This window comes from Neofelis nebulosa, chromosome 17 (assembly GCF_028018385.1).
Source record: "Neofelis nebulosa isolate mNeoNeb1 chromosome 17, mNeoNeb1.pri, whole genome shotgun sequence".
Classification (NCBI taxonomy): domain Eukaryota; kingdom Metazoa; phylum Chordata; class Mammalia; order Carnivora; family Felidae; genus Neofelis; species Neofelis nebulosa.
The window spans coordinates 26,641,072-26,666,956 of NC_080798.1; the positions used below are offsets into that span (position 1 = coordinate 26,641,072).

The 25,885-nt window shown below is 44.1% G+C and overlaps 1 protein-coding gene across 2 annotated transcripts in view; it reads right to left on the minus strand.

Annotated features, from left to right (window-relative positions):
• Nucleotides 1-25,885, minus strand: part of LOC131499080 (ATP-binding cassette sub-family C member 12) — a 174,680-nt gene that overhangs the window by 15,017 nt on the left and 133,778 nt on the right. Inside the window, exons 12-21 of one of the 2 annotated variants that reach the window (XM_058706801.1) lie at nt 17,716-17,788; nt 15,798-16,001; nt 12,238-12,372; nt 12,054-12,129; nt 11,899-11,970; nt 9,008-9,097; nt 8,202-8,305; nt 6,051-6,248; nt 5,049-5,275; nt 1,213-1,350 (exon numbers count right to left, since the gene is read on the minus strand). In XM_058706801.1, coding sequence (XP_058562784.1) covers nt 1,213-1,350; nt 5,049-5,275; nt 6,051-6,248; nt 8,202-8,305; nt 9,008-9,097; nt 11,899-11,970; nt 12,054-12,129; nt 12,238-12,372; nt 15,798-16,001; nt 17,716-17,788 — 1,317 coding nt within the window. The remainder of the gene's footprint in view (nt 1-1,212; nt 1,351-5,048; nt 5,276-6,050; nt 6,249-8,201; nt 8,306-9,007; nt 9,098-11,898; nt 11,971-12,053; nt 12,130-12,237; nt 12,373-15,797; nt 16,002-17,715; nt 17,789-25,885) is intronic. The other variant, XM_058706806.1, reaches the window with a different exon arrangement.

A 25,885-nucleotide genomic window follows, 5' to 3' on the forward strand; every position in this document is an offset into this window, starting at 1 on the left:
CCCTCCTATGGACACAACTGGACTACATTTCTCAGCCTCCCTTGCAGTTTGGTGAGTACATGTGAATGAAATCTGGTCAATGAATGTGCAGAAATGATAAGTATCTTCATTGGAATTAACCCATAAAAATTTCCCATGGGATCCTGCACCCACCTCTCCTACCTTATCCTCCAGTTAGACACAGAGGATCATAGAGAAGACCCCCCCCCCACAGCCCTCAGGATGGAAAAGCCCTAGGTGGAACAAAATCCCTTTCCCCTACCCTATGGATGCTCTTTAAATTGTGACTTGAAGAAGAATAAATATGTATTGTGTTAAGTCCCTAAAACTTGGAAGTCTTTGCTACTACAGTGAGCCTACATGGTCGATACAATTTATACTGTGTTTTAGAACTTTGGAGCTGGAAGACTCCAGAGAAATTTACTCATCTAGTCCCCACACTTTAAAAAGAAGAAAAGAGGTGTGTATCCATTAAGTGAAATATAATATGGCCTTTAAATTTTATTTTTACTGGGTGCTTGGATGCCTCAGTTGGTTGAGTGTCCACCTCTTGATTTCAGCTCAGGTCATGATCCCAGAGTCATGGAATCCCAGAGTCAAGCCCCACGTCAGCCTCCACACTGAGTGTGAAGTCTGCTTAGGATTCTCTCTCTCTCCTTCTGCCTTTCTCCCCTGCTCGCTGTCTCTCTCTCTCTGTGTCTCAAAAATAGAAAACAAAAATAAAAATAAAAAAATTTTATAAGATATATAATGTTTAAAATGTTATTTAAAAATAAAATGAAACAAACATGATTATAAATACTTAAGAAATTTTAAAAAAAGACTGGAAGGAAATATATAAAAATATTAATAGGATGTAGTTAGGGACCTTTGAGTGATTTTTTTTCTTTTTTCTTTTTTTTTTCTGCTTTCTCCTACTTTCCTGAATTGTGCACATTTTACTTCTACTGCATAAAGTAAAACATGTAAAATCACACATTGAGGTTGTCATTGAATGAACTCACCACTTTTGGGGCCCCAGATACTAGGAAGAAAGGCTTAGTACCCTAAAGTACTCCTTCTGGATTCTGACAGCAATTCACTTATGGTGAGTCCCCAGCAGCCCAGACTTCCCTTCTCAGAGTCAAAGAGGCCATCTGTTCCTAGGACCTCCCATTCAGGGTTAGATGTGAAGTGGGGAGACCTGGAGCAGGGGCCCAGTGCAGTACTTACTTGCTAATGCAGTCTTCTTTCTTGTCATAGGCATGGATGATGCCCAGGCCCTGCATGGATGAAGTGATATGGGAGAACCAGGGAGTCCGGCTGATATTCTCCAGCTTCTTGAGCTCCTGGGCTCCTCCATGGAAAATGCTGTAGGGAAATCAAGAAGACTACAAAGTGGGGTCTCTGAGGGCTTGCCCTTAGCACTTGCAGGTCCGACTATGCACTCAAGACAAAGTTTAAGTCAGACGGGTGCCATCTAACTAAGATGAAGGGGTTGGCCTGCCACTCTCCCCTAGGAGAAACCATCCTAGGGACAGATGGGGTCTCAGAAATGTGTCTCAGACATGAATAGAAATTTTCCCCAAAAAGACATACAGATGGCCAACAGACGCATGAAAAGATGCTCATCAGTCATCATCAGGGAAATACAATGCAGCCACTCTGGAAAACAGTATGGAGGTTCCTCAAAAAGTTAAAAGTAGAACTACCCTATGATCCATCAATCGAACTACTAGGTATTTACCCAAAGAATACAAAAATACTAAATCAAAGGGATATATGCACCTCAATGTTTATAGTAGCATTATCTACAATAGCCAAACTGTGGAAACAGCTCAAGTGTCCATCAACTGATGAATGGATAAAGATGTGGTATATATATATATATATATATATATATATATATATATATATAATGGATAATTACTCAGCCATAAAAAAGAATGAGATTTTGCCATTTGCAATGACATGGATGGAGCTAGACAGTATAATGCTAAGCAAAATGAGTCAGTCAGAGAAAGACAAATACCATATGATTTCACTCATATGTGGAATTTAGGAGGCAAGGCAGATGAATATAGAGGGGTAAAAAAAAAGGAGTCAAACCATAAAGCTGACTGTTAACTATGGAGAACAAACTGAGGGTTGTCGGAGGGGAGGTGGGTGGGGGATTGGTTAAATGGGTGATGGGTACTAAGAAGTGCACTTGTTGTAATGAGCACTGGGCATTGTATGTAAGTGATGAATCACTTACATATTTCACACTTACATAGTAGTTTCACTACTCCTGAAACTAATATTACACTATACGTTAACTAAATACATAAAATAATTTAAATAAAAACTTGAAATAAAAACTTAAAAAATTAAATAAAAACTTGAAACTACAAAAAAAAGTAAGAAAAAGAAAAATGTCTCTCAGAAATGTAAGCCATTCCTTGCTATGGTCTCAGTTTTGAGTGCATCTTGTAGCATGAGTGTCTTGCTGCAGGAGATGTGGGTCCAGTCTTTGAAGACAAGGAATTTTCATACAGTGTAGCTTTTAATACAAGCCAACCACTTTCTGGGACCCAACCAAAGAAAAAATGATCTGTTCCAATTCTGGTGGAAAATCTGGTGTGTCAACTCCAGTGCATGGTCTTCTGAAGGCACTTTCAAAGGTAATTTTGAATCATAGCCTCAGGAGCTGACTTTAGAACCAAACTCTTCCACAGGGTGATCCTCTCCTGGGTGTTGAAGCTCCAGGACCCTGCAGAGTTCCAGACTACTGCCCACAGGCATGCACATTGGCAGGCTGGCCCATGACAGTGAGTCTAATCTGCCCTCCAGACTCTCATCTAAAACCCAGGGAAGAGGAAAGAAAACTTCATTAGCTCAGAGTTCAAGTGAGTTAGTTGGAAATATTTGGGTGATTCAGTCACAGCCAGCCCTGGTCTGGCCTATCTTTGTAGCAAGAAGTAGGGGTGCAAAGCAGAGAAAAACCTTCTGCTAAGTAAATCAACAGTATAAAACAGGAGAACAGACAGGAACAACAGTCAGACAAACACAGGGATTACAAAAATGAACGCCAAGTCAAGGAGTCCATTTTAAGAAGCGGTGTCCAAGACATGCTTTATCTTTGCAAAGGACTTGCAGAAAGTATTTTACTTGGTCACCACAATAAATCCTTGAGGCTGGACAGTGAGACCATGTGACCTTTCCTGGAGTCACCAAGGGGACAGTGGGAGACCAAAGAGAGAGCCCAGGGCTCCAGTTCCCAAGGTCATACCAGCTCCTGCACAGAAGCCAAGGATGCAGAATCCACCTCTCCAGCCCCGATGCACCCCTGTACCCTCCTTTCCCACTATCTGTTGGCACCATCTATGGACTTGACCCACGAACTTGAAATATCCAACAGTGAGCCCACAATCTTGATTACCCAAATCACTCCCTTCCCAGATCACCTTCACATCGCTCTTCACATCGCTCCCCATCTTGGACCCATCCTTGGCATTTCCCATTCCCCAACCCCAAAGACCATCTCAGAAATGATTCATAAATCTTTTCTGTCCCCACTGCTGCCACTTGTCTCAACTCTCATTCAGACCCTACATTTCAAGAGACTCTCATCCCATAGCCCTGTCCTGATCTTTCCATAGCTCCATCCATCCTCCACACTGGCCAAAATGATATTTCTAAAAACTCAGCTCTGAGCATGGTGTCCCTGGATGAAAACAACCTTGCTTATGGGTAGAGGCAGGTCTAGGATTTGGGAGCTGAATCCCTTACAACTAGGGGACCCTCTTTAAGACCCTTAGCATCCAAGCCAAGACTTTGTGCATCTAGGAGTGGAATAAACATATTGCTGAATTTTATGGAAACATTTCTATAACACTGTGTAGTTGACTCTTGAACAATGCAAGGGATGGAGCATCAACCCCCACCCCACCCCATGCAATTGAAAATCTGCTTATAACAATTTTGACTCCCCCAAAACTTAACTACTAATAGTCTACTGTTGACTATATGCCTTACTGATAACATAAACAGTTGATTAACACATATTTTATATGTATTATATACTGTATTCTTACTATAAAGTAAGATAAAGAAGAGAAAGGGTTATTTAAAAAATCATTAGGAAGAGAAAATACATTTATAATAAGGTACTGTGTATATATATATATATATATATATATATATATATGTATGTATATGAATCCACATATAAGTGGACCTGTGTGGTTCAAACCCATGTTGTTCAAGGGTCAACTGTATTCCCTTTCTAATTTGTAAGCCACTTATAGCTCTACAGTCTCATTTGATCCTCACAAGACTCCCCTGGCACAGGTGAGATGTATATTTTAATGGTTACCTTTAGGGATGAAGACACAAGCTTGCAGTATTTCTCTGGCTTCCCCAGGGTCTTCCAGCTAGTTTTGCAGGAGGGCTGGGGCTCTGGTATAAATTTCTCTGATTTCCAAGCCTTTGGCCTTACACAATACCCACCACGCTGCCTGCTGAGAACTCCAACTCTCTCCAGGAACAGGGAGGAGCTGGGTTCCTTGAAGGCTGGGGTCAATCCACCCTCCTGCTTCCCTCCAACGTGGGTGAGGAAGTGGAAATGAGGCACAGCCTCAGTAGGACTCCCCAGTGCCTAGCTGCCTGAGGCCTTTCTCTATCCATATCAGTGATTAGGGTGGGGGCTAGTTCCCAAAGCTCAGAGTGACTAAGGACTGGTCTTACCTCTCTTCTCCAGCAGCAGGATGCCAGAGAGAGCCCCATGGTCAAGAGCATAACAGCAGACAACAAGCATGGTTACTAGTTTCCTCGCCTAGGACCACAGACTTAACCTCCCCATTCATGCCCACCTCTCAGAGTTGCTCTGAGACTAAAATGTCAGATGTATGCAGGACCACTGAGCATAGCACCTGGCATTTCATCACCACTAAAAATCAATATGATCCTCCCCATTCAGAGAAGATAGCAGGGACTCAGCATCACCTGACACTACCCAGTCATTGTGCAGAGTTAACCAAATATGTCAAGATTTCTTGTGCTCCTTTTTAAATAGTGCATTGACCTACCATAAAAGAATGAAGAAGCCAACAGCAAGGCCAGCCAGGACTAAAAGGACAGCAGGAAACACAGCAGCCAATATCACAAGAATAAACAGCACCATAAAAAATTGCTGCAGAAAGTTCTCCGCGTGAAATGGAAGTCTCACATCCAGCTCATCCATATCCTTGGAAAAACGGTTCATTAGCCTGCCAGTGGGAGTCGTGTCAAAGAAGCTCATTGGGCTCTTTAAGATCTGTGGATAAAGTCAGAGAGTCCACGTTGAGGTGTGAGTTTAGTAAAGCCTGGCCACTCTGCTGGGGCTGGGATATTTTGAGCAGCCTGAGCATTTTTCCAGGGCCCAACCCAGCGTACCAGGCCATCCTGGGAAGGTGAGGATGCTCCCCATTCTTGTGGCCCCCATGAATGAGAGGGATTGTGGGAAAGATTCAGCCTCGGTGTGGAACCCCAGGGAAAGCCCCTGAAGATTGGGCCTCCCTCCAAGCCTGGGATGCAGCCTGGGGTACCTCTGGAGGAGGGTGGGATTTTGTGCTCTGGAGCAATAAAAAGTCAAGTGCCCTTGTGTCTGTCTGCCCTCAAATTATGAGCCACACCTCTGGGCTCTGTCCAGGGTCCTGGCAATAGTGGCTGATGCCTACTGCTGCAGTGGAATGAGAAGGCAGCCAGAAGGACTTCTTAAGGCCCTCAGTGTACTCAGGGGTCTTTGGAGCTAGAGATGTCCTATTGGCCTGTACATGTCTGTTCCAATGCAGTGCTCTCAGGAAAACCTTCCTGACCACATTTGCCTCCACCCCTAGTTTAGCCTGAGGGCTCATGACACATTCCCTCAGTCCCTGGAGTTGCCTTCACAGTTGATAGTACATATTAGGAAGCTTCCCAGACATCACTGTAAGCATCTTGAGCATCATGTCTGTCCCCAGAGCCCAGCTCAGTACCTGATGTATCATAGGTGCTCAATAAAAGCTATTGACTGAAAAACTGGATTCATTTGCAGGCCCTGAGAGCAATACCTTGTCAAACACTTGGTCGTGTAATGAGCAGGATGCCATCAGTGTGGTCTTGGTGAAGGTGAAGCCTTTGATGATACTAAACATCAGTACAGACACCATACTCCCTGCGTATACCCACTGGTACACATGCTGCCCAGTGTCTGCCAGGACTGCGCCAATCTCACATGCACTCTTGTTGCCCTGGGGTCCACAGGTCATCTTTGGAGAAAAACAGAAGAAGCACCAAGAATTGGTAAACTGTCAGGAAAATGGGAATTTCCCAGAGGATCCTTCCAGAGAGAAGAAATTAAAAAGGGGTACATAATTGCTAAGAAATCAGGTCACTTCCCTCTGAGGGCCTCGGAACTTTGCATGGGTCCTCCTGTTGGGTGGTCAGCCCCCAAGGGGTACCTGATTTATAAGTCTCAGCACAGTCAGTGGGAAAAGCAAAACAGACAAACCAGGCAGGCACAGCAGACAGATTGTTTCTGTCCCAGAAGCTAGCTACACCTCAGGAGACAAGAGGTGATATTGGGCCAGGAAGATTACAGAAGCACAGGAACTCTGGATGCCAAGAGGCTAGCTGAACAGCCCGCAGGCAGCCCATACAGGACAGGGTATCAGGAACCTGCCTGGCAGAAGCCACCAGACCTTTAAGGATGTGTGGGGGGTCTCTCTGTAGGGTGGACCAGCTCCACAACCCCCTCCCTTTCCTTTCCTTAAGGGGCACCTTGGAAAGCATTGGTCCACTGCCCTGAAGTCTCTGGTGGGGAGGAGGGAGACTGGTGAACCACAGGACTCTAGGAAAATTCAAGAAGACCACATGCAGCTCCATCCTGCTGGGGGTGGGGGGCGTAGAACACACATTTTTGCTAACATTTCTGGGGAGAAGCCATCTCTTCCTCCCGAGAAATTGGCAGTTCCATTTTTCTCTGAGCCATGTGCTGAAAGTCAAGACTGCCTTTGGGGAGCAAACAAGCATCTTTCTTCTAAATGTCATTTTGCTGATTACAGCAATAGCGGAAATGTAAACCAGAGGTGACAGCTGATGGATGAACACCCATAAAAGCAAAAGCATCCCTAGAGAGCTAATTGATGAAAGGCCCAGCTTGAACTGAGGAGTCTTCACTATGCATCAGGTTGTGCCCACAGTGTCTGGGGGGGGGGCCAGGCAAACACCTGGGTCTGCCATCACTGCTGCATGCTCAATTAGCCAATGGCGCTGGCTCACTGAGGAAGCACCACACCTAGGAGGAGGTTCCATCCAGACCAGAAACCTTGAGCTCTTCATGAGCCAGTAAGGATCTGGGGGAATATTCCAGAGATGGCTCTCTTCCTGCACAGTGCAGGGCACCCACTGGCTTCTCCCCTTGGGAATGACCCCAGGAAGCTGTGCCAACCTCCAGGAGAGCTGTAGTGACTTCTCCCCTGCCTATGTCTCCCCAATGCCTTCTCACTTTGGTTGTCATAGCAACAGCACTATACCAAAATGTAAACTTGGAGGATGCACCCACAGCATTCCCAGGGGCTCCAGGAAAGCTTAGAAGCCATCAGCCAAAAGCTAGGAGAGTTTTTAGCAAGCTCCAGCAAGAGCAGACTTATCAGTCCTTCCCAGGTGGGGCTGCGGTCTAGAGAAGAGCCTTGGGTGGCAGATACCCAGTGTCTCAGAAAGACACACGGTGCTTCTGCAGCACAACCAGGGACTAAATCTGGCTTTTGCATATCCCATTCCTGTAGAGGGACTTTGGAGAGCAGAAAGAGAAGGAACACTCAGACACCCACAGTGTCAACAATAAGATGCCAGTATATGTTCAGAGGCAGGAAGGTTAAAGTCCATGTTGGGTTTCCCTGGGCCCCTCCAGGGCCTCCTGAGAGGTGCCTCACAGTGGAGGCTGCAAGACTGACTCTGTCCTACACAGGCATGACTCCACAGACATGCTGAGTTTGCCTGGCACAACCACAATCTTCTTAGCTAATCCTTTAAAATCTGAAGGTGGCACAGAGAAATCCAGATGCCCTGCTTGTCCTGAAAAATCAAAGGGGATTTCAGGACTTGAATTGTGTAGGCAGCTGATCTCAACTTCATGGAAAGGGGCAGTGGCACGCTCATTGTGTGTGTTCCTACTATCTATCAACTGACTCAACATTCCCCAAGGCCAAAGGGAAACTCACCTGTGAGCCCTTGTCTAGCCAGAGACCCAGCCACCAATTGCTGAAGACAGAGCTACCGATCATCAGGAGGAAGAGGGACACCACAAAGAGAGAGAGAAGGTACCCTACAAGAGGAGGGGAGAGGTCCAGAGAGTTACAGAGGAGGAGTCTGCTGTGGGTCCAACCCTGATGGGAAATTCAAAGCCTGCAGGAACAGGGTCCCCGCCCCTGGGAACCACCTTCCAGGCTACTACCACAAGTCTGGGTGTTGAGACCTTGAACCCCAATGGGGACGTGTGTTCTACCTGGTTGGAAAATGGGTCCAAATTGCCAATATATTGACAAAAACCACCAAATGCACCTTAATAGAAGCAACTTGATATTCTTCAAACAAACAAACAAATAAAAAAACCGTCTTGCTGGGGAGAGACAAGAAATAAAAGTTTAAGGTATTTGCACACTGAGATGGGAATCTTGCACCGAAGGCAGGCTATGAGCGGATGGCTGCTGTACTCAGTCATGAGGCAGCGAGGTGCGGAAGAACCATGGCTGGTTCATGCTGCTGCTCATTCAGTTTCAATAAATAGCATCTGGCAGCTTTAATGGAGATAAAGGGTGATTCCATTTAAAAGGCTGTATTATCAGACTTCAGATTTTTAGGCCCGGGGAGGAGGAGATGGGGGGAAGTGGGGAATAAAAGCATTGACAAATGGGTCCAGCATAAAAGGAGTAATTGTCAAGGAAATTATAAAATGTGAACCCAACAGTTTGAGGACGGATTTTTTTAATGCAAATTAAATCAAGAAACCCGTTGTTTTATATCAAACCTCCAGAAGCCTTAATGTACGTGTGATACGTTTTCCAGGTCACGGTTCCTTCCTGAGGGGATTCAGTCTGGACGAGCTGGTGCAGAGGAACTACAGAGACAGACACAAGTCCTGTGTCACCTGCTGGTAAGGCAGGAGCCCAGAGGGGCAGGCACACCTCTCCTGCATACCCCACACCACCATCAAAAGGGGCGGCAGTTCCACCCCCTCCTTCCATTTATCCTATGCTTTGAAATTCCCAACACACTTTTTCTCATGTTATTTTCTCATCACAGCCCTGTAAGACAAGTGGCTTTCAATCTTTCAAGAAATGTTTATTAAGCACCTACTATGTGCTCAGCCTTGGGATATGGATTGCTGTGGTCTAGTTCTCCAGAAGCTGTTTCTAAGAAGAGGGTATGAGTGCATGCAGCTTATTCAGGAGCTTGAGGGAGTAGGAAAGGGAAGGAAAGGCAGCAACAAAAAGGCATCTCACCAAGGGATCACCAAGCCAGAGATCCCTGTGGACAACTGGAGCTTAATCTCATGTAGAGAAATGTCAGAGCCAGTGTGGAGCAGGCTTTTCAACTGACCAGAGGGATCTGGGATATTTCTACAACTCCCATTGGCCACTGGATGAGGGCTCCTCCCTGCAGGGGGGTTAATTTGCCAGCACTTCTAGCTTGACCTGAGGCTGGCAGTTTCCAGAGAGAGCCCCTGGGCAAAGGAATACAGCTGGGAGTCAGGCTACATGCGCTGAAGTGCTAAAGGCACCCACAGCAGTTACTGCAGGGTGACCAGGAACCAGGTGGCTCTTGTCTTCTCAAAGCTCACGCCTCAAAGAAGAAACCCAGGGCATCTCCTTGGTCAGCCACTGCATGGGCTCCTGATTCCATCCATGTGGCTGCCCCAAGTCCTCTCCACTTTCCAAAGGGAAAGGAAAATGACCATCAAATTCTCATGGAAACCACATCCAGAGGTATAGGGATGTTTGGCTAAACATCCAGCAGTCAGAACCGAGTACTCATCCCATTCTTCTTCTTCATAGAGAAGCATGAAAATGCCAGCTCCAAAGCAGAATCCTACACCATATGTAGCTTTTATAAACAGAGATAAATAGAGCTAGACCCGAGGCTGCCCCTGCACACAGACCCACTGCATCTTGTTCTGAGAGGGATAGCTGTCACACCTCAAATGTGCCTCCATGAATAAAGCTACTATTGTACCCTCTGCCTGGGAACCTTTGCGCTTCTTTGAAATGTTCAGCCTGACTTTCGTTGTGTTTCTCCCCGGGCCTGTAAAATGAGATGCCCAGGTGGGTTGGCAGAGCATAACGAACAGCATCCTGGAGCACAAAAGGAACTGGTCAAATCCCCTTGCAGCCTGCCAGCCCAGCCTGGAATGTTGCTGATTCTCTGTTCACCTTGCTGTGCTTTAAAAAATGCCCTGATGCCAGGCATGCTGGGCACTGCCACCTTTAACTGGCTCCTTTCCTATAACTTTCAGAGCATTTCACATGTTCGATTTCCCCTCCAGAGAAGGGGGATGAGAAAGAAAAGAGGAGCAGGATTTACTCTGGTCACAGGAGCTCACATCCTGGGCAGCCTGGAGCTTTCCTGAGAAGGCACAAAAGAGATGGCAAGTACCTCACTTCAGCCTTGGCGGCCTCCAGAGCGATAAAAATATGCTGTCTTTCCAAACATGCATGCATTTGTCACAAGCACCATTAATGGTGCCAAATTTCAATTCAAAGACTCACATTTTTTTTCACATTTTAACATCTCTGAAATCAGGATGTGCCTTCCATTCTGTAGTATGCCATATCGTCTAATTGGCAAAGATTTTTCTTTCTAAGTGGTACATAAAATGATGGTGATCTTAAAATGGATGGTATCTTAAACTTGATTAAATACACTGAGGGTTTTTTTTCCAGCTACACATTATTGAGGAACAGAGCTCTAACTTGGAAAGCCACCTCATTATGGGCACTTTGAGGAAAGAAGTGGTGGATCTAGACCCCTGTCTGCTTGGTGCCCAGCCCTGGGCAGCACACCCGGTAGATGCTCAACAAGTGTTGAATGGATGCAGGGTGGGGATGAGAAGAGGCAACCTAACGATACCCTCACCATGCTTATCTCCCACATCTTCCTCTCTTCCTTCCCAGAATTCCATCCTGCCCTCAACTCCAAATCCCCCCAGCCCCCACCTTCTTATGACAGTGACCCCGGAAAACTCTGGGGACAAGTCCCCAGGTTTTCCCCTCTGTAAGGCCCTCCCTGACTTGTTATGTCCACCCCAAATCCCCATTACCCTGAGTCCAGTTCCCCTGATTATCCCCTTTCCTGTGACCCCCACCAGACCATAAGGTCTTGAGACAAGGGGCATATTTTTGTCCACACAGACTAACATGGTGCCCAGCACAGAGAATACTTAGTCCTAATCTTTTCACGGCTGCAAAATCCTTTCTCAACGCTTCCCATAAAGAGTGTGAAACAGCTCCTATGTGTGTTTTGCCTTTAATCAATCTATGTGCTGTGCTTTGACCTTTCTAATAACAGTAATAACTACTCTTGAGGGTTACTGTATGTCAGGCACTGGGCTAATCATTTTATCTGCAGTTTCTCATGTAATCTTTGTAAGAACCAGGAGTTGGTAGTATTATTTTCCCATTCTATGGATTAAGAAACTAAGGTTCAGAGTGGCCAAGTGTCTTGCACAAACTCATAAAACTAGTAATTGGTTGAGTCAGAGTTTGGACTCAGGCAGTTGAACCCCTAGGCTCACATGATGGTAAACTGTATAATCCTAGCTGCCCAAAAGGACATACACTGTGCCCACATTTCTCTATCAAGAATGGTGGATGCTCACCCAATATTTACGACTATGTACCTGAGGGAACGAATAACAAATACCTTTTATGTCTACAAATTCTGAGTCCGTTTCAGGTTCTTTTTCTTCATCTTTCCCATCTCCTGGATCCAAAACTAGGGTGAGAAATAAAGAGAGATCTGTGTCTGCTCATGAGCCACGGGCAATAAGAGAAGAGCGTTTCGAACTCAGATTGTACCAGCATCTCCATCTCTCTCAGTGGGGCTCTCCTTAAGGGCTTCCACCATGGCTGTATTGTAAATGTGCTCAGGATCCTGGAGACAAAATGACATAGCTTCTGAAAGCTAAATGACAGGACTTCTCCCAGGCTGGAGACTGCAAAGGAGGGACCCCATCTCTTGCACCCCAGTACAAAGAGTTACCTTGAATTGCAACCCTCGGAGGTTGTGAATCAGCTTTGCATAGCACCCTCTCTCCTCCATTAACTCCTTGTGGGTTCCCTTTTCACAAATCTCTCCATCTTCTAACAAAATGACTTCATCACAAGACTCCAAGAACTGCAGAGATATTAAAGTGACCTATAGTGAACTTCTGCCTGGTAAGAGAAGAGTGTGGTGCCAAACTCCCATCCAGTGGTGTTCCAAGTTCCTCTAGTGCAGAGGTTATCAACCTTGGCACTATTGGCACTGAGGGCCAGATGATTCTTTGTTGTTGGGGCAGAACGGGGGGGCTGTCTTGTGCATAGTAAGATATTTAGCAGCCTCCCTGCTCTCTAACCCACTAGATGACAATAGCACCCCCATCCCAGTTGTGACAAACAAAAATGTTTCCAGATATTGACAAATGCCCTCTAAATGGCAAAATGGCCCCCAGTTGAGAAGCACTGATCTAGTGAACACTGGTGTCACAAGTACAAAGGGAGCCTCTGGTTGTCACTATGATGCACATTGACTCTTCCTTTCCTACTGTTCCCTAAATGAGCTGCCTTGCTAAGAAATCAGATCGGGGAGCAGGGGAATTTGGAATATAAAATTGACAAGTTACTGCAAGACAAAGTTTGGTGGAAAGGGGAAATGTGACCCCAGCAACAGCTTTACTCTGCTGCTATAAACTTACAAGCCCACCTCATCATCCTCATCTAGCCCACGAGAAGCAGAACATGGAGCAGTTCCCGGCCACCAAGCCATACCCCCTGGCCTCAGGAATTTACACCAGATTTATCTGTACAATAAAAATATAACTACATTTAATATGGCATCCCACATTTTTTGCCCAAAGCACTTCTATTTTCCTGGTTTGAGTTCCCTTCATTTGCATATCACTCTTGAAATCAAAGAGTTCTGCTAAAAGGGGTTTCCTCCCATTTGGAGTGAGGGTCAGGTCAACCCATCTAAGATCAGAAAGTCCCTCATACAGGGGCAAGATGCTATGAGATTTAAGACAGTTTTGCCCAAAGAAGCCTTTGCAATACAGGCCAGAAGTCTTTCCCTGTACCCAGGGTCTACCCATGGTCAAATCAGCTTTTCATGTACTTGATTAGAAGCTTGAGAGAAGTGGCTACATTTGGTCATTGCTCTCCCCATTGGGTGTTGGGGAAATGGGGAAGGTGCCCAAAAGGCCAAATGACAGCCATTCTGACAGCTTGCACAGCTCCAGCCTTTCTGCCTCCCTTGGACTAATGACTCAGCTTCTTGTCCACTTTCCCAGACAGCCAAAGCAGGAACAGACTGGCTTTTAATGTCCAGTTGAGACTCTCTCTGAGAGGTTCTTTTTCCTGAAAATAACATCTAGCCTTTATACAGCATCTTCTTACCTTTCAAAGCCTGATCTTGTTTTGTCTCTTATCTCTCAATCTCCCACAAGCCAGTAAGGAAGTGGCAGCTTTGTTACCAGTCCATTCTCCAGATATGGAAATTGAGACATTGGTATGGGGCCTGCAACAGCCCCAAAGCCTTTTCTACCTGTGAGGGCCCACATTGCAGCCAAGGGAGCTCCTGGTGAAGGTCCTCTGGCTAGTGAGCACCATCCCTCCCCAGTTCACACCAGTGAGATCCTGCATGATTTGAGCAGCTTTGTTCTGCAAAGTCACAAAATCTGACCCTGGGTTAGATTTCAGTGGCAACCGCAGCTCTTATTTCATTTGTTTCCTCAAGTAGAAGAACAATTGTCCAGCCCAAGCCCTGGGAAGCATCCAGATTGGCTATGGGCCCAAAAGTAAAAGCAGCAGAGAAATGTTCTAGAAAACCCAGGGGCTCTGGTTCAGGGGCTCTGAGCCCCCTCTTCCCTAACAATGGACAGCTGGACTGAGACTCCAGTGCCATCTTGTGGATGCTTGCATTTTTCAACACTCAAAAAGTGAGGGACAATGACCTTGGAGAAAGGTAGACTCTTTGAGGAGACTAAGGCCTGGGGAAAAGATATTTCTTGCCTGGGGTCATGCTATTAGTCATCAAGGTTCAAAGACTCCAACAGTCTGATGTGATGACTCCCCAGTCAGAACTCCTACAAGGACAGCCATGGCCCACATTTGTCAGGGGCCACAAGTCCCCCTCCAGATACCCAGAACCCCTCAGGAAGACAGCCCTCCCCACTACAGGTGGTCTCCAAGAATTGGACCTTCACAGTGCAGAGCTGTGGTTACAACATTTAGCACCCTGGCTGGGTGAGACCCCATTTCCACTGGCCTCATGGGGGTCCAGAAGAAATCCAACCTTCTCCACTCTGATGACTGGCCAGCTGAGGAACTTGTCTGTACCAGCTCCACTGGATGCTTCCCAGAGGTGATCTAGCCCACTCAGAGGGAACCCAAAATTCAGATGCTTGGAGTTTATTCTGAGAACTCCAATCCTCAGCAAAGAGGTTGGAAGCAGAGCTACAGCAATGGGAAGAAACAGTTTTCCTAGGTCTTTAAAAAATTTCCCTCTTCTCAAGCTGGCCCTTCTAGACACTGATAGAAGATCTTAGAAAATTTGGCCAGAACATCCTGTAGCCATGGAAACCTCATTTGCCTCCCCCTTCCCTAGGTTGACTTACCCATGCAAAGGCCATGAGGTCTGCTTCTTACCCCCAGACCAGGCCCCTGTTGAACATTTTCCCCATAGGTGGTAGGAGAGGAAAGAACAGGATTTCTGCTCCAACAGTCCTCTCAATGTAGGTCACTCCTGTGGGATCTCTCCTCCAGCAGGAGATGTACACATGTATATACACACAGATATACACGAACATACCACACACCTCTAGGGGCTCACTGTGGAGAGGAAGAGTCAGGGGGAAATCTGGTTTGTCTCAGAGTGGAGGGGAGTTTTGGATTCCTTTGATTCATCAAGGCATTCATAACCCTCGATGAAGTTGACATTGTGAGAACTTTCCCCAACCTGCCAAGCCATTCAAGGCAAGCTCAGTAACCCCTCAGCAAGATTCATGGTCCTAAGCCTGAGAGAGTGGCTCTGAGCAAGGAGAAGAGTCTTGCCTTAGCCCGAAAGTCCTGGTCTCCAGCCTTTCCCCCTGGTTAGTGATACCAAGGACATCTGGGCCCCCTGTCCCACTCCCAGGACCTCCTGGCCTCTGGCCCACCCAGCCCTTGCTGGAGGAAAGGTGAGTCTGAATTGTTTCCACCTGGCTTTCCATCTCCCTACCATCAGTAGTCCAGAGCTGGAAGAGGTGCCCTATGTCCACCCCATATATAGGGGTCCACTGCTCCTGGAGAATCTACCTTCTAGTAAAGAAAGGTCTCAGCCCCACTGAATCCAAAGTTAGGACCAATAGGAGCCATGCACAGAGAGGATCAGGCAGGGCTATATGAAAGATGGGATGGCTTGGGAGAATCATGAGTGTAACCTACACACCTTGCTCCCTCCCTGACCCTGTCCAGGTGAAGACAACCTCGGATGGAAGAGGCAGGTTTAGGCAGAAGAGAAGGCTCTGTGAGCATTAGGTGCCACACCCATCCTATGGCCTCATGGATCCTGCCAGTCCCAGTCACCTGCAGCTGGTGGGTCACCAGAACGATGGTCTTCCCGCTGAGCGTCTTCTTGATGCACTCCTCAAAGACATACTTCCCCACGTGGGCATCCACTGCTGACAGGGGGTCATCCAGCAAGTAGATTTCGTGGTTCGAGTAGACAGCACGGGCCAGACTGATCCTCTGCCTCTGTCCCCCAGAGAGGTTGAGGCCCCGCTCCCCAATCTGTAGACAGGAGCAATACTACTGCCCATCTCTAGGCTCCAACCCCACCCTGAAGTCCTCAGGGAGCAAGAACTTCTTGAAGCTTCGCAAGACTCTTCTGATCATTACTATGTCCCAGCTCATCCACCCCTTATAAGGACCCTGGACTGCATCATATGCCTTGGGAAGTAGAATATTTGCTTCTGCAGAAAGCCTGGTGGACGGTGGCAACTAGGGGAAAAACTCGTTCCAATGTTGAGTGGGGGGGACCTAGCTTACAACAGCCCCATTCCGGTGCATATACCATAGGGAGGGGCTATGTCTTGACCACTAACACCAAAGGGAACTGTTGAGCAGAAAGATCTGGGAGAGTGGACAGGTGAACAGGAGGGAGAAGAGGTTGGGAGCAGATGGACAAGGGGGGGTCTCTATTTGCTTGCTTGTGGATCAACTCCCAACCCCCACTAGGACTTCTAAGCTCTACGAAGGCAGAAGGCATGTCTACCTTGTTCATCACTATATCTGTAAGGCCTGGCACCACACCTGACCCAGAGCAGGCACTCATTGAGTATTTGTAGAAGAGATGAAAAGGTAGATAGCCTACTATAGGTTATTCTGTCCAACTGACCCCAAAGCGAACCCCCATTATATTCAGCCAGGCATTGGGTTGAGCACTGGGGAAAGACACATGAAGCTGGACCAAAAAAGTCTCCCATCTACTGTGAGCTCACATATTAGCAGAAAGTGGAGGCCTGGTCAGTTACACACATAATAATGGTGCAAAGCAGGATTTAACAAATGCCAACTGAGAAGCATAAGCCAAGTATTCTGGGGCAAATTACATCAGTCCACAAGATTCAAGAAAGGGAAGTCTCCCCCTCCAGGGGGTGGATTTGGGGTTAGAACTCAAAGGGTGGTAACAATAGCAAAAACAGAGGTCTGGAAGCTGGAAGGCAAGTGCACACTTAGGTGGGCAGGTAGGGATGAGTAGAAGCAAACCCTGGGAAGGTGGGCCAGGACTGCAGCAAGAGAGGTCCTGAATGCCAGGCCAGGATGGCTGTGGTGACCATTTCCTTGACACAGGCACATTAAGGGCACCAGCAGAGAAAGGCAATGTGTTCCAAACTGGTCTTTCTTCAAGATGCTTTAGCTCTCTGGTATCCTTTAGGGGGTTGGCAAAGTGTGAGGACTAAGCAGAGGACACACTGGGATCAGGAGACAGGAAGATGGCACAGTGACTTCTCCCCACCCAAGTCACCCGAGTTGGCAGACTCCACCAAGGACCCAGGCAGCTCTTGGGACAAGCAGCTGGGAGTAATGTTTGGAGGGCAGAGAAAATGAGGCAAGAAGGGGCCCTTGAGACTCCAGCCACAATGCAGCACCCCTGGACCTCTGTCTTTAGAGGACAGAGCCAGCCCATGAGATAAGGAAGCAGCTTCCAACAGAAACATTTTCTAAGATAATAGGCAGACTGGGAATGGCCCCAGGAGTTACAATGCTGAACCCAACACAGGTGGAGTTGGTACCACATCCATTGTAATAATCCCCCAAGAATAAAACAAGATGGAGAATTCAGGATGGTAGAACCTGGCTGGTCCCACATTTCTTGGGACCTTTCTGTCCTCCAGGGCATCTAAATGTGGATGGAACTGGGGCCTGTCAGCCTCCCCCTTTCCACCTGGGCAGCCATGCTGCCATGCCACTGCAGTGGAGCTGAGCTCCCAGCTCTGCTCACCTCAGTCAGGTCTCCATAAGGAAGGTTGCTCAGGTCCTTCTGGAGGGCACAGACACGAACCGTGTGCTGATACCTGTGGACAGAAATTTCAGTGTGATAACAAAAGACACAATTTCTTCCCTGGGTTGCCTGGAAAGGCATTGCTGGTGTCAATGGGGTAAGGCAGGGAGGTGGCCAGTTGCTTCATCTTTGATGTCCCAAGGACAGTTTCCCCTTGACTCATAGGCATCCCCACACTCCTTATGTGGAGTTGAGTCAGGGATGGCCCCTCCCCTCACAGGCTTCCTGCCTTGAGGGGAAGATGACATCAATGCACATGGAACCTCTGAAAAACAAAACTGGGGGCACCAACTGCTAGCACTGCTCTTGGGAGTCAGAGAAGGGAGTGACAAGTGTGGGCTAAGGTCACTGTGGGAGGCTTCCCAAAGGATACAAGACCGTGAATGGAAGAGATGTGTGTTGGTGGGGGGTATAACAGCAGGATTTTGGGGGTGATTACTAATGATGATTCTGACATCTGTGCCAAGATGGTCCTCTATCCACCAGTAACTCCTACAAGGTTGGAGAAAGCAACCTTTCTCCACCTGAGACACTTTTGGACACTGGGCACAGAGAATGCTGCTTGAGGAGCAGAGAGGCCAAGCAGGAATAAGATCTCAGTTCCTTAGACCTCCCAGCCCTTTGGAATATCCTTCAGCATTGTGCACTTTCTAGCCCTGGTCCAGCCTGTAGGGACTCTAATGGGCAAGACCCTAACCAACTCTCAGTAGCCATGATGCTCAGATCAGCCACTCATCCTGCAAAGGACAGGATCCCCCATCATGCTGGGGATCCCATGACCTACTGGGCATGACCCCAGTCCCTCTCCTTGGGGGACTGAGAGCAAGGGATCCAGGAAAGTCAATAAGTTAGTAGGCAGGAACTCAGAGATGTCCAGATCCCAAGCTATGAGAAAATTTCACACCCTCCTCCCTGGGTTTTCTCTGTACCTCATTCCCACTCAGACTGCCCCCACTCTAGATAGAATCTCTCCCAGGGAACCAGAGTACACCACATAGCTTCTTCAGGAACTGGTTCCTGCTCTGAATTCCCTGGAGTTCAAGCTCATGCCCTATCCAAGGAGCAGCCAGTTCCAGCCACTGGACCCTAGGTTTCTGTACCACTTGAAAGGCCTCCTGCCTCCACAAAGGTTAATTAGTTGACTAATTGATTTATTGGTTAATTGATATCATTACCATCATCACCATCATTGGGATCCTCTTTCTCAATGCATGACAATGGGAAAGTCTCACAACTCAGACTTTGCAAGACACACCTTCCCAATAAAGGTTACCAGCAAGAGAGTGAGCAGGCAGATCATGAGTAGTTACCCTTCATCTGGCACACTGGCCCCTGGCAGCACTCAATACCCTGGAGCAGAAGCTGGGCATAGCCCTGAGCATCATGCCCACATGCCACCTTTAGAAGTGGTATACATGGTGGTTAATATCAGGGGCTTTGGCAAGGTAGTAATATTTACATTAGACAAAATAGACTTTAAAGCAAATACTGTAGTAAGAGACAAAGTATTACATAATGATAAATTATGTCAGTATTATAATGGCAAAATATTACATAATGATAAAGGGATCAATCTAACTAGAGGATATAACAATTGTAAATATCTATGTATCCAACATTGGAGCACCTAAATACATAAAGCAAATATTAATGAATATAAAGAGACAAATTGATGGTAATACAATAATAGTAGAAGACTTTAACATCCCATGTACATCAGTGGATAGACCATTCAGGCTGAAAATGAGTAAGAAAACAGTGTCTTTGAATGACACATTAAACCAGATGACCCTCAGAGATATATAAAGAACATTCTATCCAAAAACAACAGAATATACATTCTTTTTGAGTGCACATGAAACATTCTCCAGAATAGATCACATATTAGGACACAAAACAAGCCTCAATAAATTTTAGAAGACTGAAATCATAGCACACATCTTTTCTAATTACAGCAGGTATAAAACTACCAATCACAAGAAAAAATTCTGGAAAAACACAAATCCGTGGAGTCTAAACAACATGATACTTAACAATCAATGGGTCAATGAAGCAATCAAAGAAGAAATAAAAAAAAGCCATGGAGACGAATGAAAATGAAAACACAATGGTTCAAAATCCTTGGGACACAGCAAAAGTAGTTCTAACAGAGAAGTATATAGTGATACAGGCCTTCCTAAAAAGCAATAAGAAACTCAAATGATCTAAGCTTATACTTAAAGGAATTAGAAAAAGAAGAACAAAGCCCAAGATGAGTAGAAGGAAGAAAATAATAAAGCTCAGAGGAGAAATAAATGATGTAAAGACTAAAACAAACCAGGAAAAAATATCAATTAAACCAAAAGCTGATTCTTTGAAGAGATAAACAAAATTGATAAACACTCATCAAGAAAAAGAAATGACCCAAATAATTAAAATCAGAAATGAAAGACGAGAAGTAAAAATGGACACCACAGAAATACAAAAGATTCTAAGAGAATACTATAAAAAATTATATGACAACAAATTGGGCAACCTAGAAGAAATGGATAAATTCCTAGAATTAATTACACAATCTTCCAAACCTGAATCAGGGAGAAATAGAAATTTTTGACAGACCAATTACTAGTAACAAAATTAAATCAGTAATAATATATTTTTTAAAAACTACCAAAACTTAAAGTCCAGGGCCACATGGATTCACAGGTGAATTCTACCAAATATTTAAGGAAGAGTTGATACCTATTCTCCTCAAATTATTCCAAAAAATAGAAGATGAAGGAAAGCCACCACAATCAAGTGGGTTTTATTCTGGGGACACAAGAATGGTTCATTATTTGCAAATCAATAAACATAATACACCACCTCAACAAAATGAAGGCTGAAAATCATATGATCGTCTCAATAGATGCAGAAAAAGCATTTGACAAAATCCAGCATCCTTCAGATAAAAACTCCCAAAAAAAGTGGGTTTAGAGGAAATATATATCAACATAATAAAGGCCATATATGAAAAAGTCACACACCAAATATCATACTCAATGGTGAAAAACTGAGAGCTTTTGCTCTAAAATCAGGAACAAGACCAGGATATTTACTTTTGCCACTTTTATTTTACATGGTACTGGAAGTTCTAGCCATAGCAATCAAACAAGGAAAAGAAACAAGAGGCATTCATATTGGCAAAGAAGTTAAACTGTCACTATTTGCAGATGACATGAAACTATACCTGAGAAACTTAACAGGGGACCATGGGGGAGGGGAAGGAAACAAAAAAGTTAGAGAGGGAGGGAGACAAACCATAAGAGACTCTTAAAAACTGAGGGTTGATGGGGGCTGGGAGGGAAGGGAGGGTGGGTGATGGGTATTGAGGAGGGCACCTGTTGGGATGAGCACTGGGTGTTGTATGGAAACCAGTCTGACAATAAATTTTATATTTAAAAAAGAAACTATACATAGAAAACCCTAAAGACCCCACCAAAAAACTACAAGTAACAAATGAATTCCATAAAGTTACAGGATACAAAATTAATACCCAGAAATCAGTAGCATTTCTATAAGCTAATAATGAAGTAGCAGAAAGAGAAATTAAGAAAATAATTCCATTTACAATTGTATGAAAAAATAATAAACTACCTAAGAATAAACTTAACCAAGGAAATGAAAGTTCTGTACTCTGAAAATTATAAAATTCTGATGAAAGAAATTGAAGATGACACAAATAAATGGAAATATACACTGTGCTCATGGATTGGAAGAATTTGAAATGTCCACACTATCCAAACCAATCTAGAGATTCAATGCAATCCCTATCAAAATACCAATAGCATTTTTCACAGAACTAGAACAAATAATACTAAAATTTATATGGGACCACAAAAGACCCCAAGTAGCCAAAGCAACCTTGAGAAAGAAAAAAAAAAGCTGGAGGTATCACAATTCCAGATTTTAAGATATAATACAAAGCTGTAGTAATCAAAACAGTATGGTATTGGCATAACAGTAGACACATAGATAGATCAAAGGAAGAAAATAGAGAGCCCAGAAATAAACACTTGCTTACATGGTCATTAATCAATGACAAAGGAGACAAGAATATTCAACAGGTAAAAGACTGTCTCTTCAATAAATGGTGCTGAATAAACTGGACAGCAACATGTAAAAGAATGAAACTGGACTTTATAACACCATACACAAAAATAAACTCCAAAAGGATTAAAGACCTAAACCTGAGACCTGAAACCATAAAAATCCTAGAAAAGAACACAGGCCATAATTTCTCTGACATTGGCTGTAGCAATATTTTTCTAGGTATGTCTCCTAAGGCAAGGGAAACAAAAGAAAAAATAAATTATTGGGACTCCATCAAAATAAAAGGCTTTTGCACAGTAAAGGAAACCATCAACAAAACAAAAAATGCAGCCTTCTGAATGGGAGAAAGTACTTGCAAATGATATATCCAATAAGGCATTGATATCCAAAATATATAAAAGAACTTCTACAACTCAACACCAAAAAGACCAATCTGATTTTTAAAAAGAGGCAAAGGAACTGAGTAGACATTTTTCCAGAAAAGACATACAGATGACCAAAAGACACATGAAAAGATGCTCAACATCATTATTCATCAGGCAAATCAAAACCACTGAGATATCACCTTAAACCTGTCAGAATGGCTAAAATCAAAAAGGCAAGAAGTAACAAGTGTTGGAAAGGATGTGAAGAAAAAGGAACCCTCATACACTGTTGTTCGGAATTTAAGTTGGTACAGTCACTGTGAAAAATAATGTGGAGGCCTCTCAAACATTAAAGATAGAATTACCATGTGATCCAGGGATTCCACTACTGGGTATTTACCCATAGAAAACAAGTACACTAATTTGAAAGATATATGCACACCTATTTTTATTGCATCATTATTTAAAGTAGCCAAAATATCAAAGCAACATACGTATCCACTGATAGATGAATGGAAAAGGAAGATGCGATGGGTGTGATGGGTGTGTGTGTGTGTGTGATGAAATATTACACAGTCTTTAAAAAGGATGACATCATGCCATTTGCAACAACATGGATGGACCTAGGGGTCCATCCTCTAGGTTGGACCTCTAGGTCCATTAAATAAGTCAGACTGAGAAAGACAAACACCATATGATTTCACTCACATGTGCAATTAAAAAAAAACACAAATGATTAGGTTTATTCCTAGGTATTTTATGGTTCTTGGTGCAATTGTAAATGGTGCAGTTTCTTTATTTCTATTTCTGTTGCGTGTATAAAACTGCAACCGATTTATGTACATTGATTTTGTACCCTGTGACTTTGATGAATTAATGTATCAGTTCTAGCAGTCTTTTGGTGGAGTCTTTCGGATTTTCCATGTAGAGTATCCTGTCGTCTGCGAAAAGTGAAAGTTTGACTTCTTTGCCAATTCTGACGCCTTTTATTTCATTGTGTTGTCTGATTGCTGATACTAGGACTTCCAACACTATGTTAAACAACAGTGCTGAGAGTGGACATCCCTGTCATGTTCCTGATCTCAGGAGAGAAGCTCTCAGTTTTTCCCCATTAAGGATTATATTAGCTGTGAGCTTTTCATATATGGCTTTTATGATGTTTAAGTATGTTCTTTCTATCCCAACTTTCTTTAAGGTTTTTATTAAGAAAGGATGCTGTGTTTTGTCAAATGCTTTTTTTTAATTTAATTTTTTTTTAATTTACATCCAAATTAGTTAGCATATAGTGCAACAATGATTTCAGGAGTAGATTCCTTAGTGCCCCTTACCCATTTAGTACATACCCCTCCCACAACCCCTCCAGTAACCCTTGTTTTGTTCTCCATATTTATGAGTCTCTTCTGTTTTGCCCTCCTCCTTGTTTTTATATTATTTTTGTTTCCCTTCCCTTATGTTCATCTGTTATGTCAAATACTTTTTCTGCATCTATTGACAAGATCATATGGATCTTATCCTTTCTTTTATTAGTGTGATGTATCACATTGATTGATTTGTGAATATTGAACAGCCCTGCAGCCCAGGAATGAATCCCACTTGATCATAGTGAATAATTCTTTTAATACACTGTTGAATTCGATTTGCTAGTATCTTGTTGAGAATTTTTGCATCCATGTTCATCAGTGATATTGGCCTGTAATTCTCCTTTTTTGTGGGCTCTCTGTCTGGTTTGGGATTCAAGGTAATGCTGGCTTCATAGAATAAGACCAGAAGTTCTCCTTCCATTTCTATTTTTTTGGAACAGCTAGAGAAGAATAGGTATTAACTCTGCTTTAATGTCTGGTAGAATTCCCCAGGGAAGCCATCTGGCCCAGGACTCTTATTTGTTGGGAGATTTTTGATAACTGATTCAATTTCTTCACTTCTTATGGGTCTGTTCAAATTTTCTATTTCTTCCCATTTGAGTTTTAAGTGTGTAGGTGTCTACGAATTTGTCCATTTCTTCCAGGTTGTCCAGTTTGTTAGCATATAATTTTTCATAGTATTATCTGAAAATTGCTTATATTTCTGAGGGATTGGTTGTGATAAATCCATTTTCATTCGTGATTTTATCTATTTGGGTCCTCTCTCTTTTCTTTTTGAGAAGTCTGGCTATGGGTTTACCAATTTTGTTTATTTTTTCACAAAACCAACTCTTAGTTTCATTGATTTGTTCTACTGGGGTTTTTTTATTCTATATTATTTATTTCCACTCTGATCTTTATGATTTCACTTCTTATTCTGGCTTTGGGATTTCTTTATTGTTTTGCTTCTAGTTCCTTTTTTTTCAATATATGAAGTTTATTGTCAAATTGGTTTCCATACAACACCCAGTGCTCATCCCAAAAGATGCCCTCCTCAATACCCATCACCCACCCTCCCTTGCCTCTCACCCCCCATCAACCTTCAGCTTGTTCTCAGTTTTTAAGAGTCTCTTATGCTTTGGCTCTCTTCCACTCTAACCTCTTTTTTTTTTCCTTCCCCTCCCCCATGGGTTTCTGTTAAGTTTCTCAGGATTCACATAAGAGTGAAACCATATGGTATCTGTCTTTCTCTGTATGGCTTATCTCACTTAGCATCATACTCTCCAGTTCCATCCATGTTGCTACAAAGGGCCATATTTCATTCTTTCTCATTGCCACGTAGTACTCCATTGTGTATATAAACCACAATTTCTTTATCCATTCATCAGTTGATGGACATTTAGGCTCTTTCCATCATTTGGCTATTGTTGAGAGTGCTGCTATAAACATTGGGGTACAAGTGCCCCTATGCATCCGTACTCCTGTATCCCTTGGGTAAATTCCTAGCAGTGCTATTGCTGGGTCATAGAGTAGGTCTATTTTTAATTTTTTGAGGAACCTCCACACTGTTTTCCAGAGTGGCTGCACCAATTTGCATTCCCACCAACAGTGCAAGAGGGTTCCCGTTTCTCCAGATCCTCTCCAGCATCTATAGTCTCCTGATTTGTTCATTTTGGCCACTCTGACTGGCGTGAGGTGATATCTGAGTGTGGTTTTGATTTGTATTTCCCTGATGAGGAGCGATGTTGAGCATCTTTTCATGTGCCTGTTGGCCATCCGGATGTCATCTTCAGAGAAGTGTCTATTCATGTTTTCTGCCCATTTCTTCACTGGGTTATTTGTTTTTCGGGTGTGGAGTTTGGTGAGCTCTTTATAGATTTTTGGATACTAGCCCTTTGTCCGATATGTCATTTGCAAATATCTTTTCCCATCCGTTGGTTGCCTTTTAGTTTTGTTGGTTGTTTCCCTTGATGTGCAGAAGCTTTTTATCTTCATAAGGTCCCAGTAATTCATTTTTGCTTTTAATTCCTTTGCCTTTGGGGATGTGTCAAATAAGAAATTGCTACAGCTGAGGTCAGAGAGGTCTTTTCCTGATTTCTCCTCTAGGGTTTTGATGGTTTCCTGTCTCACATTCAGGTCCTTTATCCATTTTGAGTTTATTTTTGTGAATGGTGTGAGAAAGTGGTCTAATTTCAATCTTCTGCATGTTGCTGCCCAGTTCTCCTAGCACCCTTTGTTAAAGAGACTGTCTTTTTTCCATTGGATATTCTTTCCTGCTTTGTCAAAGATTAGTTGGCCATACGTTTGTGAGTCTAGTCCTGGGATGGAACTGGA